General features: G+C 37.0%; 1 protein-coding gene across 2 annotated transcripts in view; it reads left to right on the forward strand.

Moving 5' to 3' along the window:
* The window catches only part of ephb1 (EPH receptor B1), a 104,288-nt gene that overhangs the window by 62,306 nt on the left and 24,997 nt on the right, over positions 1-16,985 (forward strand). Inside the window, exons 6-11 of one of the 2 annotated variants that reach the window (XM_077723981.1) lie at positions 3,332-3,456; positions 7,325-7,487; positions 10,551-10,659; positions 11,233-11,297; positions 15,444-15,632; positions 16,166-16,413. In XM_077723981.1, the coding sequence (XP_077580107.1) occupies positions 3,332-3,456; positions 7,325-7,487; positions 10,551-10,659; positions 11,233-11,297; positions 15,444-15,632; positions 16,166-16,413 (899 nt within the window). The remainder of the gene's footprint in view (positions 1-3,331; positions 3,457-7,324; positions 7,488-10,550; positions 10,660-11,232; positions 11,298-15,443; positions 15,633-16,165; positions 16,414-16,985) is intronic. The other variant, XM_077723982.1, reaches the window with a different exon arrangement.

Raw genomic sequence — 16,985 nt, forward strand, 5'->3', positions numbered from 1 at the left:
TTCTACACAGTGTTCCCTCGGTTATTGCGGTTAATGGGGACCGGGACCCCCCGTAATAGCCGCGTATCCGCGAAGTAGGCGTACCCCTTCAAAAATGCTTAAAGAAACGTATAACACGTGCACAAAAGCATCAATGCGATTCCTGAACTCTCACCATGTTATTGACCATTTCTTTGGCCTTTTTTTGATGCAATTACTTAATTCTTATTGAATATTTTGTTTCCACCTCTTGTAAAATGATGTAATTTATCATTTTAACTTAATATCTTTAAATTTTTTATTTATTTTTTCCTGAAAAAAATCCGCGAAGCTCTGAGTCCGCGATAGCTGAAGCGTGAAGTAGCGAGGGAACACTGTATACGGAAAAACACTTTTCGAAATACCCTATTGTACAACATCCAATGGGGCGTACGTGTTCTGTGTATTTTTAAGTTAAGGATTTGGTTTCCTCATTGTCTTCATAACTTGCCAAATTATGTCTATTTTCACATAGTAGTAGCCTTTCTTTGCAATGATTTCTTTCTTTTTCTCAATTTCAATTCAATTTGACTGTGAATGACATTTCTCAATCAATCAACAGTTAAATAATTAAACTTCTGTACCATACTAATACCCATGCAAAAAGACTCCAATGGTGCAAATACATTTTCAAATGCTAATTCATAGTCACCTGCAAATTTCGTCACGTGGAGTTTTCCACACAGGCTCCGTCACGAAGCACAACATGTGCCTGTGACCAGTAATTGATAATGTAGCCTAGGGAGCACCACCTAACTCCTCTTACTGGAGCATGAAGCAGCCTAAGAGGCTGAAGTGCTACAAGGTGATACTCATCCTTCTCACTCTCTATTGAAGGATGAAAGAATGTGAGAGTCAAGGGATAGTAATACCACAAAATCTCTTCATACTGACCTGATACTCATAATCCAAATATTTATTTACAATTGTATTTTAGCATGGTAATTATACACTTCAATTTAGAAATATTTAATCCAATTCAAGCTGTGAAATAGGCTACCAAATTCATGTTAAACAGGATTTGATAGTAAACTGTTGAAGGAATACATCAAAAAGTTTATATTTTCCCCCTTTTCAAGTACTGATGGGACCATAGAATGTCTCTGAAAAAGACATTGCAAAGAATTTGAACAAACACTCAGGAACCAGATAAAAAGGACCATTAAGTTGAAAGAGGATGCCATTTTAGCAGAGGACTTGTTCAGAAAGATGGCAAGTTGAGGCCAGGTGGAAAAATGACGAAGCCTTGCTGGCAAGGCAGGCCAAGAGCCAAAAGACTGATTGGACTAAAATGTAGAGGACAGGCTTGGAGGAGACCATCTTTTTTATATTTTTACAACCTGTATACAGGTACTTAAAAGGCTAAAATCTTCTTTTTTACAACTATCAATACAATTAACTGAAAATTAGCGAATACAAAGCTTATATTATGTTTATTGTATAATCCAACATTGGTTTACTTATGCATTTCTTTGATTATTGGATTGGATTGGATTAGATAACTATTCTTATTACCATTCCAAATAATGTCAAGTCATGTTTACTCGTGGAATATATTTCTGAAGGCCATGGGTTTTCCTTTTTTTACTATTGGACCTTGTTTAAAATGTGTTAATTTCACAGATTTATCACACTAAAAAACTCATTTGATTGTACTATAATGTCATTTATAGTTATGTAGAAACAAATGCAAAGCCTGCACTCCGCTCTTTGTAAATCTGTGACATTTCAGAACCCGGCACCCCTAGCCTAGTAACACAACAAATTCAAAAATGCAAAAAAAAACAGAACTTATCAGTTGCCAGGAAATGTATTTCCCCCCCTCACAAGTGGAGGGCAAGGTTATTAAACTCCTTTCATGTCTCCGTCAGCCATGACAATCCAAAACTGGATCTGTAAATGTCACACACGTATGGAAGAGATAAAGATGGGGGTAATTCATTCTGCACTGGCATATGGTACCTTTTCCAGTTGCCGAAAAAAAATAAAACAAGCCCTCAAGCGCTCACCCTAACGTCCCTTAGCTTGAAATATGACGAGAGTTTCAGTTTATGTGCAATGCTCTATTGAACTAACCATTAACGCCTTACAATCCAAGTCAGAGAGATATTTTCTACTTCAAACTTTGTAGACACACACTACATGGATAATTGCCTTCCTCCCTCAGAAAAACACAGTTCCTCAGCAAAGTCCAATGAGTTTATAGATAATGAAGATTTGACAAAGACAATAATTTTAGAATAAACAGAAAATTGCAGAGTTTCAAGACTAATTCAGTCAGTCAAGGTCTTCATCTAACTAAAGCTAATAGAGCACCATGGACCGTGACTAAAATTACAATGCAATACAGATGGTTAAAAGTGACATACATCCTAGCAGGGTGAATTTGAGGGCAGTCTTTCATCCAGTTTCAGAACAAACCTCCGCAGAGTTTGCAACAGTGCAGAAGCTGCTTCAATCTGCCTGTCAATCTCCATCTCTATTCTTTCTTTACTCCTTCGACAAGACCCCAAGACACTTGAACTCCTCTTGGAATGAAGGGCATGATCTCATTCCAGAGAGGAAACCCCAACCTTTTCTTCCTCTGGATCATACCCTCATATATATCGAGTTGCTGATTCTCATCACAACATCTTTATATTCGACCATGCATGAACTTTTCCATTGACAATTGAAGAAAACTTCTTAATGAAGCCCAAAGAGCAACATTAACTGCAAATAAGGAAAACATATGGAAAATATTAAAGGTCAGAAAGAGACAATTTAAAAAGTCACTACTTTGAAGTACAATCTATATGTTACAACTCAATTAAGAACTGCTCAGTAACTAATTTTATCTCTCCAGGAATAAATAGAAAATGAGCACCAGGAAGTCAATGTAATACCCAGAATGCAGTAGTGCATGTTATTTTTTTAAAGAGATTGGTTTTACAGTTCATTTCTTTTCATGTTGGTCTTCCTAAATCAAACTGGCAAAGCAGCAATTGGTTAGCTGCCCAGGAATGTTGATTTGTGATAATATCATGAGTTCATTGTTTCACTTCTAATTCACATTTGTGGCTCAATTTACGGTATTTGGCTTCCTGCCCTGCTCAGGTAATCTAAACTCTTAAATAGTGGCTATGTGATTACTGGACAATTAAAGAATACTGATTATATCAGACAGTATACGCAGTGCTTCCTGTCAATTATAATCTTGTTGAGTCAAATTACATTAAAGAGTCATATACACTATCGTTTAAGTGCAGTGCTCACTTAAGGTATTTCCAGACTTATAAAGATCTTTGGTGTGTATTTGTTTTCTCTCTTACAGCTCCCTCCATTGTTCCCATCATGCACCAGATCAGCTCCACCATGAATAGCTTCACGTTGTCATGGCCACAACCAGAACAACCCAATGGCATCATTCTGGACTATGAGCTACGTTACCATGAGAAAGTAAGATAATCATTTAATTAATCAGTTGTATTTGACTGTGATGTGTGTGCTGTACAAATCCTTGTATTTTCTTTCTTGGTTCAAGAATCGTAAACAACACTCGCACATTTGTCGACTGTTGTTTTTGTTGTGACAGTTTTCTAGCTTTGTGGTTTATTGACGGTTTATCTTGTTGGTGTACAAGCAACTCGTTTGGTACTAAAGTTTATGCAAAGCTTCAATTTAAGGACAACAATTCTAAACATGAAATATATTAAAAGCAATTACATTGTAGAGATTGACTCAAATACCCTAAAACCTCAATCATGCCTCGTCAGACATAGTCAACCTTACGAATATGATTGTAATTTGCACTCTTAAACTCCTGTCCTTTGTAGTCCACTATAGTTTATTTTTCTAACTAACCCTTTCTTCAATTTATCCGTCCCAAATCAAAGCCATTGTTGTGAGTCTTGCGCAATTCCATTCATAACATGTGAAAAATAGCAATAAATGAACCGAAATGCTAAGGGATTACCAGCTTGATCATGTTGTTTCACTTTGTTTGCTTCAATCCTCCCCTTTGGGAGTTCTGCTGCAAATAGAGACAAATTTGTTGACCTGTGATCTCAGTCCTAACCCCACATTAAACCGACCGACCTGCACTGCAGTGAAAATGCATTGCCTCTGAGGGGTGAATCACATCGACCCGTCTGCTCACATACAATGCATCTGCTTTATTAAGTCGCCAACCCAGCCCCAAGGTCTAGTATTGACCTGTAGCTTTTTTCCCAAGGCCTCAGATATAACGATAGCTGCAGATCAGAGACTTGAGCTTCTTTTTCAGGGCTCAGGTTTGTCCTCGTAAAGCTGATCGATTTGGCAGTGCATTGCTAGTCATGCACTTTTGCCTATTTTCAATAAAAGATGGAACTCCATAGTGTATAAATTATCATTTGAAATACTTGTTTTAAACTAATTCTAGCAAAAGTTTGCTAATCAATATCTGGAAGTCAAATGTATAGTAGTATCTTTGTCTCTCCCGAGTCATTGCTCAGTTTAGTTAAAAAAAAAAAACATGGTGTACTGCTTCTACACTTGTTTTGCTTTGTTCATGAAAGGGATTCCAATCATCAAGGACTTGAAGAAGCTTATCTTCCAGACAGCTTAGCGTCATGTAAATAACAATTATACAGGCTCCTATTAGTTCATGAATATCAATGAAACCTAATCCTGCTGATGTTTACGTAGCACGTTCTCACGCAAATAGATGAGTGCAGCGTAATGGCATATTAGGAAACCACTAAGGACGGGGTGACACACTCATTGAACTGGGATAATTCAGGTAAACATAAACTGCGGCATTTCCAAACAACATTCTTTAGTTGATGAATGCATCAGAAAAGATACTCAACCTCGTCTAACTAGCCTCGATCATAACAAAATATTCTTAGATGTCATACAGACTACTTTTAAACCCAAACTGAAAAAAAGGGCGTATACATTTCATACTTGACAACAGCTTTCTTCTCTCATGCTCGGTTTGTTTCCACACTCCACTAGCTCATCAGTCTCTAGATATTAAGAATATCAGGTATAGTCATCTCAAAGGAATGCAGAAACAGGAAAATAGACAGAAAACCTTAGTCAACTGACATTTTCTGCACATTTACTTCAGAACTCATTTATTTTCGTCACATCTTGTACAGACTTGAAAAAGGGATATTTTAACTATTGTATATTATCCATTATTTTTTTTCCCTAACACTTTTTTTCTATTATCTTTTCTACTAAAATCTACACTGCACCTCCTCCCATGTGTGAGTGTTTATGTGTGTGTGTGGACACATGGTACACCCCACCATGCCTGTCTTTGGGCCAAGTGGCCATGCTGTCCATTTTGTGTGGTTGGCATTTTGGTAAAACACGTGCACACATACAGATACACACACACAAACACCAAGTTAATTATAATTCTATTCCAGGTTTGGATAAGACAATAGATTCTTGCAAAAAAAAATAAAAAAATAAACGAATGGTCAAAAGAAAGTCAGTCCTTTGTTGCACTTACAGTTGGCTGATTAAGTAAAACTGCTTTAGCCAAGAAAAGTACTATTGGACCATTTCTCGAAAAAAAAGTTACTATAAAGGCCATTGATATATCTCCAAATTTGACCATTACTAATCTTTTATGTATTTCCAAGACGCCAGGTTGGTGGGATATTTAGTTCTTCAACATTAGCGCACAGTGTATGAAGACTCTTTGTTTGCAGTTTATCTTAAATATTTTTGGTAGATTTATCTGCCCTTATTGTTTATCAGTTAAGGTTTGGTCTAACTAATCATAATTGTCCAGCAACAGTTAAGACCCCAATTTATAGATCCACATTCTTACCTATTAACTGAAGAGTCTGCCAGATTTTTTTTCTTAGTAAATGCATGTTTGGTGTGTTTGTGTGTAATCCCCATTTGACTGGCAGCATGATAGAGCCCTTCCAAGTGTGTGCACCCATAAGGAATACTCCCCCCCCCCCATTGGATGTTTGCCATCTGTTGGGTCACCTGTCCTCCTGTGAAAACTCAACAGATGGAGAGAGTGGTTCATAGAGCTAAATTCTTGGATGTGGGCTATTTCAAATGCACCAAGTGGTCTATTTGCACTTGGACTTGTCCTCAAGATGTTGACTGGTTTCATTCATTTATGGGAGGGACGATGACTGGCTTCTTTTTTAGCCCCGCTTCTGTTTTTATAGATTTAAAAAAGGATAATTTACATATGCATCTCATTGATGAGGTTAACAGATGGTGTGATGTCAAAAGCAAAAGTGAATTATAACATTAAATTATTAAACAAGGTAGATTTTTTATTGAATTAAAAAAAAAGGCTGTCCTAAAATAGAATGTCCTTCAGTCTCAAGCTCAAGCATTTATTTTCATTAAACCTGTAAGAGTTAATGCAATTTTGTGTCTCTAGGTTTCAAAATGGTAACCGTGTTTACAACATCATCAGACCAACTTGGGATAAACAATTTAACCACTTGGGTTGGATAATTCTATTAATGTTGTTTATGACTTCCATCCTTGCTTTGTCAACCTTAAAGCCTAGTTTCCATGTGTTCTTATACAAGCCACATATGGTTTATAAGACACAGTCCAGATTTTTAAATCCCTAAACCATATTTTCACAGTTTTACAGACACATGCAATATCCCTCCTGCTGATCCTTTGAACCGTATGTCTTCATCAAGTAATCAGCAGCCTGCAGCCATGGATGTAGTAGTGCCTTATGCTTTTATTTACAGGCTGTCATAGTTGCTTTTGTGTATGAGAAGTTGACAGGTCTAAGTTATTAATGAAGGCCTTTGGCATATTGGCACCGAATCTAAAACTAACTATCAAGCAGAGGCATGCACACCTAGATTATCATAAAACGTGGCAGTTGGAAATTACGAATATACCAACAATAAAACTGGATCCATAACTAATGAATCCTTCTGTTCACTTCATAATTTTGTTTGTAGGATTACCCATTATCTACCCTTTAGAATTAAGCGCTTTCTAAAGCAAAGGAACCATTTCAAATGACACTATTTTATATAACCATCCCACTAAGCAATTTAGAAGCATGTAGTAGCAAAACATAGTCGTGAATATGTCTAAATCTGAAAACAAAAATACTTAAAGCTGGGCTTTAGTGTCAATATAAAGAAAATCATTATGGAGTGTTTTTAGCCACTTTTATACCACTTTTTTTTAGTTCATATAGGAACATATTACTCTTTCTTTGAAAGATATTTTACACTATATTGTAGTGGAATCACTCCTACTGTTGTTATCATTTCTTTCTGCTTTTTTTGTTGCTAATTTGTTTATACATTATGGCTTGCAGGACCATGCAGAGATTAACTCCACCATTCTACGGAGCCAAACAAACTCAGCACGCGTGGAAACCCTGCGTTCAGGCACAGTGTATGTAGTGCAGGTGCGGGCAAGGACCGTTGCTGGTTTTGGCAAATTCAGCAGCAAGATGTGCTTCCAAACCCTCACAGATGGTAAGGATCTATGAGCCAGGAGAAATAGCTCTCTTTTGCCCTACACTGTCTCTCACTCTCTTACCATCCTCCCTCTTTTTCTTGCATTCACTCTCACACACGCCAACACTCAGCGTCTTGCATCGTATTTGATACTGCCGTCTTATGAGTAGATGTGGAGGGCAGCGTTCAATTTGACTTTTGTTTCTGCAGCTAAAATAATTCATTTTATAGTCAGGTTTGAGTTCTTGTGTAGGACTTTCTTGTGCAACTAACTGTGTTTTATCCAAAAAGCTAGTTTAAGTGGTTTTTAACCCAACCATCGTCGAATTGGAGTGTGAGATTATTAGTTGACGATATTCTTTGTTCCAAGTCGGCTAAAAGAAAGTGTTTATTTTTTTGTTCGTTATCAGTTTATACTTTATTATCCATACAAGGTAAGGATTTAACACCCTAACAATAACATATTCAACACTCAATGGGTTACAAAGTACAAAGAAATCTGCTCAAATGTCATGTTCAATTTTATTATTTTACACCAATATCTGACTGAACATAATTCATTAAAACCACCAATTCAGCCAAAATATTAAATGTCTTACTATAACTCCTTGGAATGACAAACAGGCATCAGTTTGATTGACAAGCACACTGAACAAAAGGTGATTGCTTCTTGGGTAAGGTGACTTGATGTCTCCTATTGCAAAATAGGCCAACACCCAAAAATGCTAACTGATTGCAAATGGCGCCTGTTTGAAATGGAACATGTTGCAGTGTGATTTTCTGCTGTCAAAGTTCATCAGCACTCTGCATGAAAAAAAGAGAGCAGACGCCTGCGAATTGGAGTTCCGGCGACACTCATCACACACATTCTTGACAAATGTACCCGGCTGAAAGAGTGTACTGCTCTTGTCACATACTGTCCTCAATGTACGTATTCCAACCAGCTCCCACGACTCACTCCAGATATGCACTTGTCCTCCTTATCCTTCTAGTCCTCTAAGCTCCTTCTACGAAGAGAATTGGATTTTGCCAAAAGATGATTTGCCGAATCAATCTTTGCATTCACTGCCAAAAATGAACAATGATGACCGACTCTCGCTTAAGAGGGTTACTCGCGAACATTTGAAGTCAAAAAAACCTTGACAGGGAAAATCTTATGAAGAAAAACTCTAAAGTAGGACAAAGTCACAGGCTCTTTATTTATGTCATATTTATTTGAATACCCAAATATGTTTAAACATCGGGCATGGGCACCTCCTTTTTGGTGTGATTTTATTTTATATTTTACTTCAAAGTATACATCACCTGTTTTTAGGAAAATAGAAAAAGACGAACAAACAAAGTGCTAGATTACAACCAATGTTCCATCTAATTTATAAGCCTATATAACTACTACTACTGCTACTACTACTGCTGCTACTACTACTACTACTGCTGCTACTACTACTGCTGCTACTGCTGCTACTACTACTACTGCTACTACTACAACTACTACTGCTGCTACTACTACTGCTGCTGCTACTACTACTACTACTACTACTACTACTACTACTACTACTACTACTACTACTACCACTACTACTACTGCTGATACTACTACTACTGCTGATACTACTACTACTACTGCTGATACTACTACTACTACTACTACTACTACTACTACTACTGCTGCTACTACTACTACTACTACTACTACTACTACTGCTGCTGCTACTACTACTACTGCTGCCGCTACTACTACTACTGCTGCCGCTACTACTACTACTGCTACTACTTACTACTGCTGCTGCTACTACTACTACTTCTGCTCCTACCACTATTGCTGCTACTACCCCTATTACTACTACTGCTGCTACTACCACTACTACTACGACTACTACTGCTGCTACTACCACTACTACTACGACTACTACTGCTGCTACTACCACTACTACTACGACTACTACTGCTGCTACTATCACTACTACCACCAATACCGCCTTTTATAATCCGAAAAAAATATTTTTTTAAAAAGAAATACAATAAAAATTGGATTTTATTTACTGCGCACCACCATGATTGCTGCTGCACAGAGAAGACGAGAGTAGTGTGCAATTGCACAGCGTATAGGGAACATTGATTACAACACTTTTTGCTGCCAACAATTCCAAGTCCACAGTATTTAGGTTTTATGTGACACGTCTTTTGATGCAAACCTTGTGAAACAGAAATCCAAAGTGTAGTTGCTTTTACTAGTTTGGCTATATTGAAAGATAAGGACCCCCTTGTCGTTCTTTATTTTTTCTTTTTCTTGCATCACTCGCTCGCCGCTTTGCTTTTTGCACCTCTCTGTCTCAGTTTATCAAACACAACCTGTCACTCAATGCTGTAAAAGCCCAGCGGATTTCAGTCAGCAGCGCCTCTCAACTGAGACATCGGTATGTTTTCTTTATCTGTCAGGCAGCCAGTCGAGCCGTTCAGTACACACCCTCCTCGCACGAAAACCCAAACCCACGCAAGCATGCCCTTTAAAGAGGGGATGTTGTATGTTTTTCATATTTTTCTGTCATGTGGTACTCTCTCAATATATTGGACCATTCTCAGATTTGTTATGTTAGCAATACTCTCATGACCTTACACAGCAATTCAATCTATTGGGACCATTTGCCTGCACTGACCAAAACTTTTTTATTTCCTATTTTTTTCATAAGCGTACATATATTTACTTTTTTTAAAAAATGCTATTTAGTTATTTTTATGGCTTAATTAAAAAAAAAAACATGTTTTTTTTAACTTTTTCAAATACATATTTCATACAAAATTAGGATCATGTTATACTTTTTAAAGGTTTAGGGACCTTTTGGATAATAACCTGGGAACTTGCATGTAAAAAGTGATTCTACTTATGAAAAATTAATTTTATAACTTTTAGAAATTACCGATCAAAAGATGTTGAAATCTTTAAAATAGTTACACAGTCCACTTATTATTATTATGAATGGTCATTCAGAAACACTTATTTTTTTCTCTCCAGGACAATTCTGTTATTAATTGTGATTATTAAGTACTATTCTAAGAATATCTGTGTTTCCACATTTCTAGATGACTTCAAATCAGAGCTGAGAGAGCAACTTCCTCTAATTGCGGGGTCCGCAGCTGCAGGAGTGGTCTTCATTGTTTCGCTTGTCGCCATATCTATCGTGTGCAGCAGGTAACCACCATTTTCATTAATTTTCCCAATCTGACAATGTAAAAGCATAATAAACAATCTTACTGCAGTACACTCTTATCCATAGAAAATACTTGGTCCATAAACCAATGCAAAAAAGCTTTTTTCAATACCCGCAAGCTTATTCCACAATGTTGCATAGTTATATATTAAGAACTTCAACATCTCCAACTTATTAATGAAGTTGAGCTGATTTAATTTGGCATTTGCCGGTCACTTTGTCACATTGCTAAGGCAACCTTGCTTTAGATATTTGAAGGTCACACCGATTCTGCTGAGCCGTGCGCAACTTTGAGCTTTCACAAAAGAGGCCGAGCTCTTTTGATGGCATTGCAGAGGAGACATGAAAAGCAAAGCGATCCAATCGAGATCTAATTAAAACGCTGCTCATTTTCATGAACTTCGTTTAGCACTGCAGAAGCTTCAGCCCACCCTCGTGTAACCGATTATATTGCAGCCATGTTTACTCTTTGGCATTTGCCAGGACCTTGTTCATGCCACCTATCATCTGATGTTTATCTTTTTTCTTCTTTTGTCTTATTGTTGTTACTCTAGGAAAAGGGCCTACAGTAAGGAGGCCGTCTACAGTGACAAATTGCAACATTACAGCACAGGACGAGGTAAATTTAACATTAATAGAGAAGGCACATATTTGATGGGTACTTCAAATTTGTTGATTTTGTTGCCATTTTTATTGGGTTCTATAAAGCACTGATAATGTTAAGTACTCAATATCACTATGTAACTAAATGTATGCTAACAGTCTCTAAGATATAATCCATTATTCCAATTTATAATATGAAAATATTATTTTTAATTGGCGTAATGGGCACAATAACATTGTAAGTAGTGCAATATTATAGTATATGGTATGCGGTAGTTTATGATCATTTTTCCCCAGACTAAAACCCAATGGAGTTACAATTTGCTTTTTCTTTAAAAAAAAATAAAAATATCTCTATCCCTGCTAACTATGGGCATCATAATGACAATAAATTCAATTCAATATTGAAACATTTTCACATAAAAGTAACTTAATTACCCTAAGGGTTGTCCTTATAGCTGCGACTAATAGTCAAAATTATGTTGTCTTTATTTCATGTTAATTGGTTGAATTTAACAGTCATAGAAAGAGATTATTGTACAGAAATAAATGTGAGATGTATATCTAAGGAAAACAGATAATGCTAAATTCATTCTCAGTTCTTTGCGCCATTGACGGTCGGTGATTGTCAGTCATCTCTCATGGGTTTACTTTGGCTTCGAACGCGTCGTTGTAATAAGCACTCCCCTGACGAGGAAAAAGGGTCTGGAGAATACACGCTGCTTCAAACACAAAATCAGCCTACGAGTTTTAAGCATCCAATGCAAACCGTGTAGTACGTCGACAGGGAGCTCACTCATGGGGATGGAGCTTTGTCAAGCCTGACACAGCAGTGTTTTCAATACATACTTGTCTCACTGCTGACTCATTAAAGCTGCCACGGGCCACAAGAGCCAAAAGAAAAGTGCCACAAAGACAGTAGAATAATCAAAGTCATCAATCATCAAATATGTCAATTTGCTGATAAGAGATCCTATTCATTTTTTGCCATAATGCAGGCAAACCCGCCCCCTTATCCGCCAGCACACAATCTCATAATGTATTGTTGTCTTTCATTCTGTACTGAGATGGAACTGACAGTTTGGTAATTACAGTATTCAGTCCAACAATTAAACTGTGCCACTAAACCAATTGTTTTAGGTGAAGTTTTAGAAAATATGCCAAATTCCCTTTTAGATGCCCCGCCATTACCGTACACACAAACATGTGATAATGTGTCCTCATTTTTAGATGTCAAGATACAAGCTTATCAAAACTTGAAAAATGAAAGTTGCGGAATCTGCATAACGGCTAAAATTAAATAAATCATGATGAAAAAAAGGCGTTTATTGCACAAAGTCTAACAAGTGTAGTATAGTCGTCACTTATCTTGCTTATCTTTAATGGGCTTATCAATTTTATCGTCATAATACACATATTTTACTTGTGGATTTGACGCAATGTAAGATGAATACAGGCAAGTAGATTAAAACAGCATGAAGATTGATTTAGTTATTATTTTGAAGTCTGATAAGTGAACATTACATTATGCAAATCAGTTTCAGATCATTTGAAATGTATCCCTTAACATAATTCATATCTTCATAATCAAATGAACTGCTGAGTGGATATTTCTACAGTAATGTACAGATATGAAAATCAGGACGTTTTTTTTCGCGATACAAGTGATTTCGACAGATTTAACAAAAGCAGCAGTTTAGCAAATTGCGAAAAAAACTCTTTAATAAAATGTCCCAAGCTACAGTAGTTAATACCACTCACAACATAGCCCAGGGCAAATAACATCATTGATAACATAGTTAACTCAATAAATCACAATCTCTTTGAGATTCCCCCACTTTTGTGCATCCATCTACTAGAAAATAAAGTAATTGGAAAATAGTGTGAACTCTTGTCAAAGGGAAAGTCATGCAGTAGCCACAACACCAATGTACTTCCCCCCCTTTGAAAGTACGTATTGTTTCTTTCATGGCTTGGTAAAAATAGGACAGTGGTTTTGATACATTTTCCTCACACACTTAGATAAGAGACTTGTGAAATATTCAAGAAAAGATCTGTTTTTATTTATGAAATGGCCATTAAAAGATAGTCCAGATAATAGTCCATACTGCTGGATGCTAAATAATATATGAAAGTGTTGTTAGAAATGGGAAACAAGAAAATAATGGATTTGCTGTTGTGTCTTTGTGAAAGGATTTGGTTTCCGTATTGTCAGCACTATAAGGCGCACCGGATTATAAAAGGTGGTAGTAGTGGTGTTGGTGGTAGTGGTAGTAGTAGTTGTAGTAGTAGTAGTAGTAGTAGTAGTAGTAGTTGTTGTTGTTGTGGTTGTTGTAGTAGTAGTGGTTGTTGTTGTTGTAGTAGTAGTGGTTGTTTTTGTTGTTGTTGTAGTAGTAGTGGTTGTTGTAGTTGTTGCAGTAGCAGTAGTAGTAGTTGTTGTAGTAGTAGTAGTTGTTGCAGTTGTTGTAGTAGTAGTTGTTGCAGTAGCAGTAGTAGTTGTTGCAGTTGTTGTAGTAGTAGTTGTTGCAGTAGCAGTAGTAGTTGTTGCAGTAGCAGTAGTAGTTGTTGCAGTAGCAGTAGTAGTTGTTGCAGTAGCAGTAGTAGTTGTTGCAGTAGCAGTAGTAGTTGTTGCAGTAGCAGTAGTAGTTGTTGTTGTAGTAGTAGTAGTTGTTGCAGTAGCAGTAGTAGTTGTTGCAGTAGCAGTAGTAGTAGTAGTTGTTGCAGTAGCAGTAGTAGTTGTTGCAGTAGCAGTAGTAGTAGTAGTTGTTGCAGTAGCAGTAGTAGTAGTAGTTATTGCAGTAGTAGTTGTTGTTGTTGTTGTAGTAGTAGTTGTAGCAGTAGTTACACCGGTTTATAAAATGCATTTGGGGGAAAAAAATAGTATTTTAGTTGTGCCTTATAGCACCAAAAATAATTGCAGTATGAAGGAGACCTTTTGGAATGCTTAGCGATAAACCCCTTAATGGATTACCTTGAATCTAATCTGAATAGAATCTCTAATGACCAATTAGGTTCATACAGACAGGGTTCAAGGCAATTAGTGCTGTACTCTGAATCAGCTTTAAGTGAAGATAGTGGTGAGCTACCTTGATCCCTCCAAGACCAGAGCTCATCCCGACTCCATCTCTTGAGACCCTTCCATCGCCACGTGTTATGCAAATGAAAAGAACCCAAATTGACTTGATGCAGGTGGATTTATTCCAATCATGCTCATGCCTGAGGTTTTTTTGTCCCACTTTGCCTCTGTCGCCACTCTTAAGAATAATGATTTGACATCTGCTTGTTCACAGCTATGTCCATCTTATGGCGGTGTCTGTTGAATATGTTTACAAGTTCTTCTCAGTAGTGATGCCCACTAGCTGTGTCAATACAAGGATTGTGGTATTATCGTCGGCAGGTCCGAGAACTGTGCACTAGCTCTCATATTGCCAAGGGGCATAAAAAGCAAATTGATGGCGCTGCAGTTTTTATCGCTTCATGAGCCTGTAGGGAAAAGCTGTAGGCAAAATTGCTTCTAGCACTATCAAAGAATTGAGAGAAGCTGCAAGGGGGGATGGCGGGTGAAGGGTAGGTTGAAAAATATTCGGTGACTGTGTGGTCTCCCACATCTCGGCATCCAATTCTGCTTGCTATAGGATTATTTATAAAATAAAACCGATAAAATCGAACAACCCTGAGGGTCCAAAACTTGAAAAACCTTAGGAAGCTATAACTTTTTTACATACAAAATGGTTTATAGACTTATTTTTGTGATACACAAAATGAACACATGGATATTAGTTACATGACTGTATAACTAATCATAGTTTAACTGACATCTATATCATATTTGTATCGTATTTGTCTTGACGTGGAACTGAAATTGGCCTTGTGACTCATCACCCATACTTTTTAAAATGTCAGTTTTGTGATATAATAACCAATTCCATCTGGTAAAGACCTTCCATTTATCTTAAGGAAACTCATATATCATGTTTAGTTGTCCCTATTAATATTGTTAAAAGCTTGCACTGATGGGAAGTACTCCTGTTTCACATTGTGATTGGAGTGTCAACCTTCAGGTCAATTGTATTCGTCAGCCATTACGAGCATACTTCATCCACATGGAAAAAAAAAAATAGATGAGATTCTTCTCACTGTGGACACCTTTTGGTTGTTCTAGAACTCTCTTTACGAGCCGACATGTCTAACTGCCCCTCACCACTGGGCTGCCCGACCCACTTCTCAGGCTCCCCAGGGATGAAGATCTACATCGACCCCTTCACCTACGAAGACCCCAATGAAGCAGTCCATGAGTTTGCCAAGGAGATTGATGTATCGACTGTTAAAATTGAGGAAGTTATTGGTGCAGGTAGTCAATCTCTCTGTTTTTTTACTGAATTTCTGCATTGTTATTTTACATCTCTGTGGTAGAACACATTTGCTAGGGATGTAAAGCTAGCAAATCATTGAGAACCATGGACATGAACCAAATATAGGCCAGATACCATGGGATTTACTGTAACTGCATAAGAAATTATTCCTGCTACATATGTCCATTGGATTATGGTTAATTTCCAATATGACTGTTAAAATGTAAGCAAGTGATCGTCAGGTAATTGCTTTTACGATTTGTTCTTTTTAATGTCTTATATCTAGTATGTATAGCCATGTTCTAGTAAGCTATTTGATAGTATTTTTCCCCCAGACTAAAATAGCATTAGTAATGAGTTTGAGGTTGAAATAGCTCGTTGATTTGCATTTTCACCAAGTCAGATTAGAGGGATGAAGTAAATTAGATTATCAAATCAAAACGCAACTCAAACATGAACATATATATTTTTTTTATTATGAAGCAAATTATCCACTCCTTATGGATTGCAATGACACAAACTTTTATTTCAGGTGAATTTGGAGAAGTATACAAGGGCCGTCTAAAGCTACCCAGCAAGAGGGAAATCTTTGTCGCCATCAAGACCTTGAAAGCAGGTTATGTCGAAAAGCAGAGACGTGATTTCCTGGCTGAAGCATCCATTATGGGACAGTTTGACCATCCCAACATCATTCGTCTGGAAGGTGTCGTCACCAAGAGCCGGCCTGTCATGATTGTCACGGAGTTTATGGAGAACGGAGCCCTCGACTCATTCCTTAGGGTGAGTGACTCTAACGTAGTGGTTCTCAACCTGGGTTTTAGAATTTTTTTCTTTAAAAATCTAGTATAGTAAGGCTTTTTGCTTTCAAAAAAGACATAGTATATTAAGGCTTTTTGCTTGAAAAAAACGACATAGTATTGTAAGGCGTTTTGCTTGAAAAAACGACATAGTATAGAAAGGCTTTTTTCCTGAAAAAAAACGACATAGTATAGTAAGGCTTTTTGCTTGAAAAAAACGACATAGTATAGTAAGGCGTTTTGCTTGAAAAAACGACATAGTATAGTAAGACTTTTTTCCTGAAAAAAACGACATAGTATAGTAAGGCGTTTTGCTTGAAAAAACGACATAGTATAATAAGACTTTTTTCCTGAAAAAAACGACATAGTATAGTAAGGCTTTTTGCTTGAAAAAAACGACATAGTATAGTTAGACTTTTTTCCTGAAAAAAAACGACATAGTATAGTAAGGCTTTTTGCTTGAAAAAACGACATAGTATAGTAAGGCTTTTTTCCTGTAAAAACGACATAGTATAGTAAGGCTTTTTGCTTGAAAAAACGACATAGTATAGTTAG

Source organism: Stigmatopora nigra, chromosome 9 (assembly GCF_051989575.1).
Source record: "Stigmatopora nigra isolate UIUO_SnigA chromosome 9, RoL_Snig_1.1, whole genome shotgun sequence".
NCBI lineage: Eukaryota > Metazoa > Chordata > Actinopteri > Syngnathiformes > Syngnathidae > Stigmatopora > Stigmatopora nigra.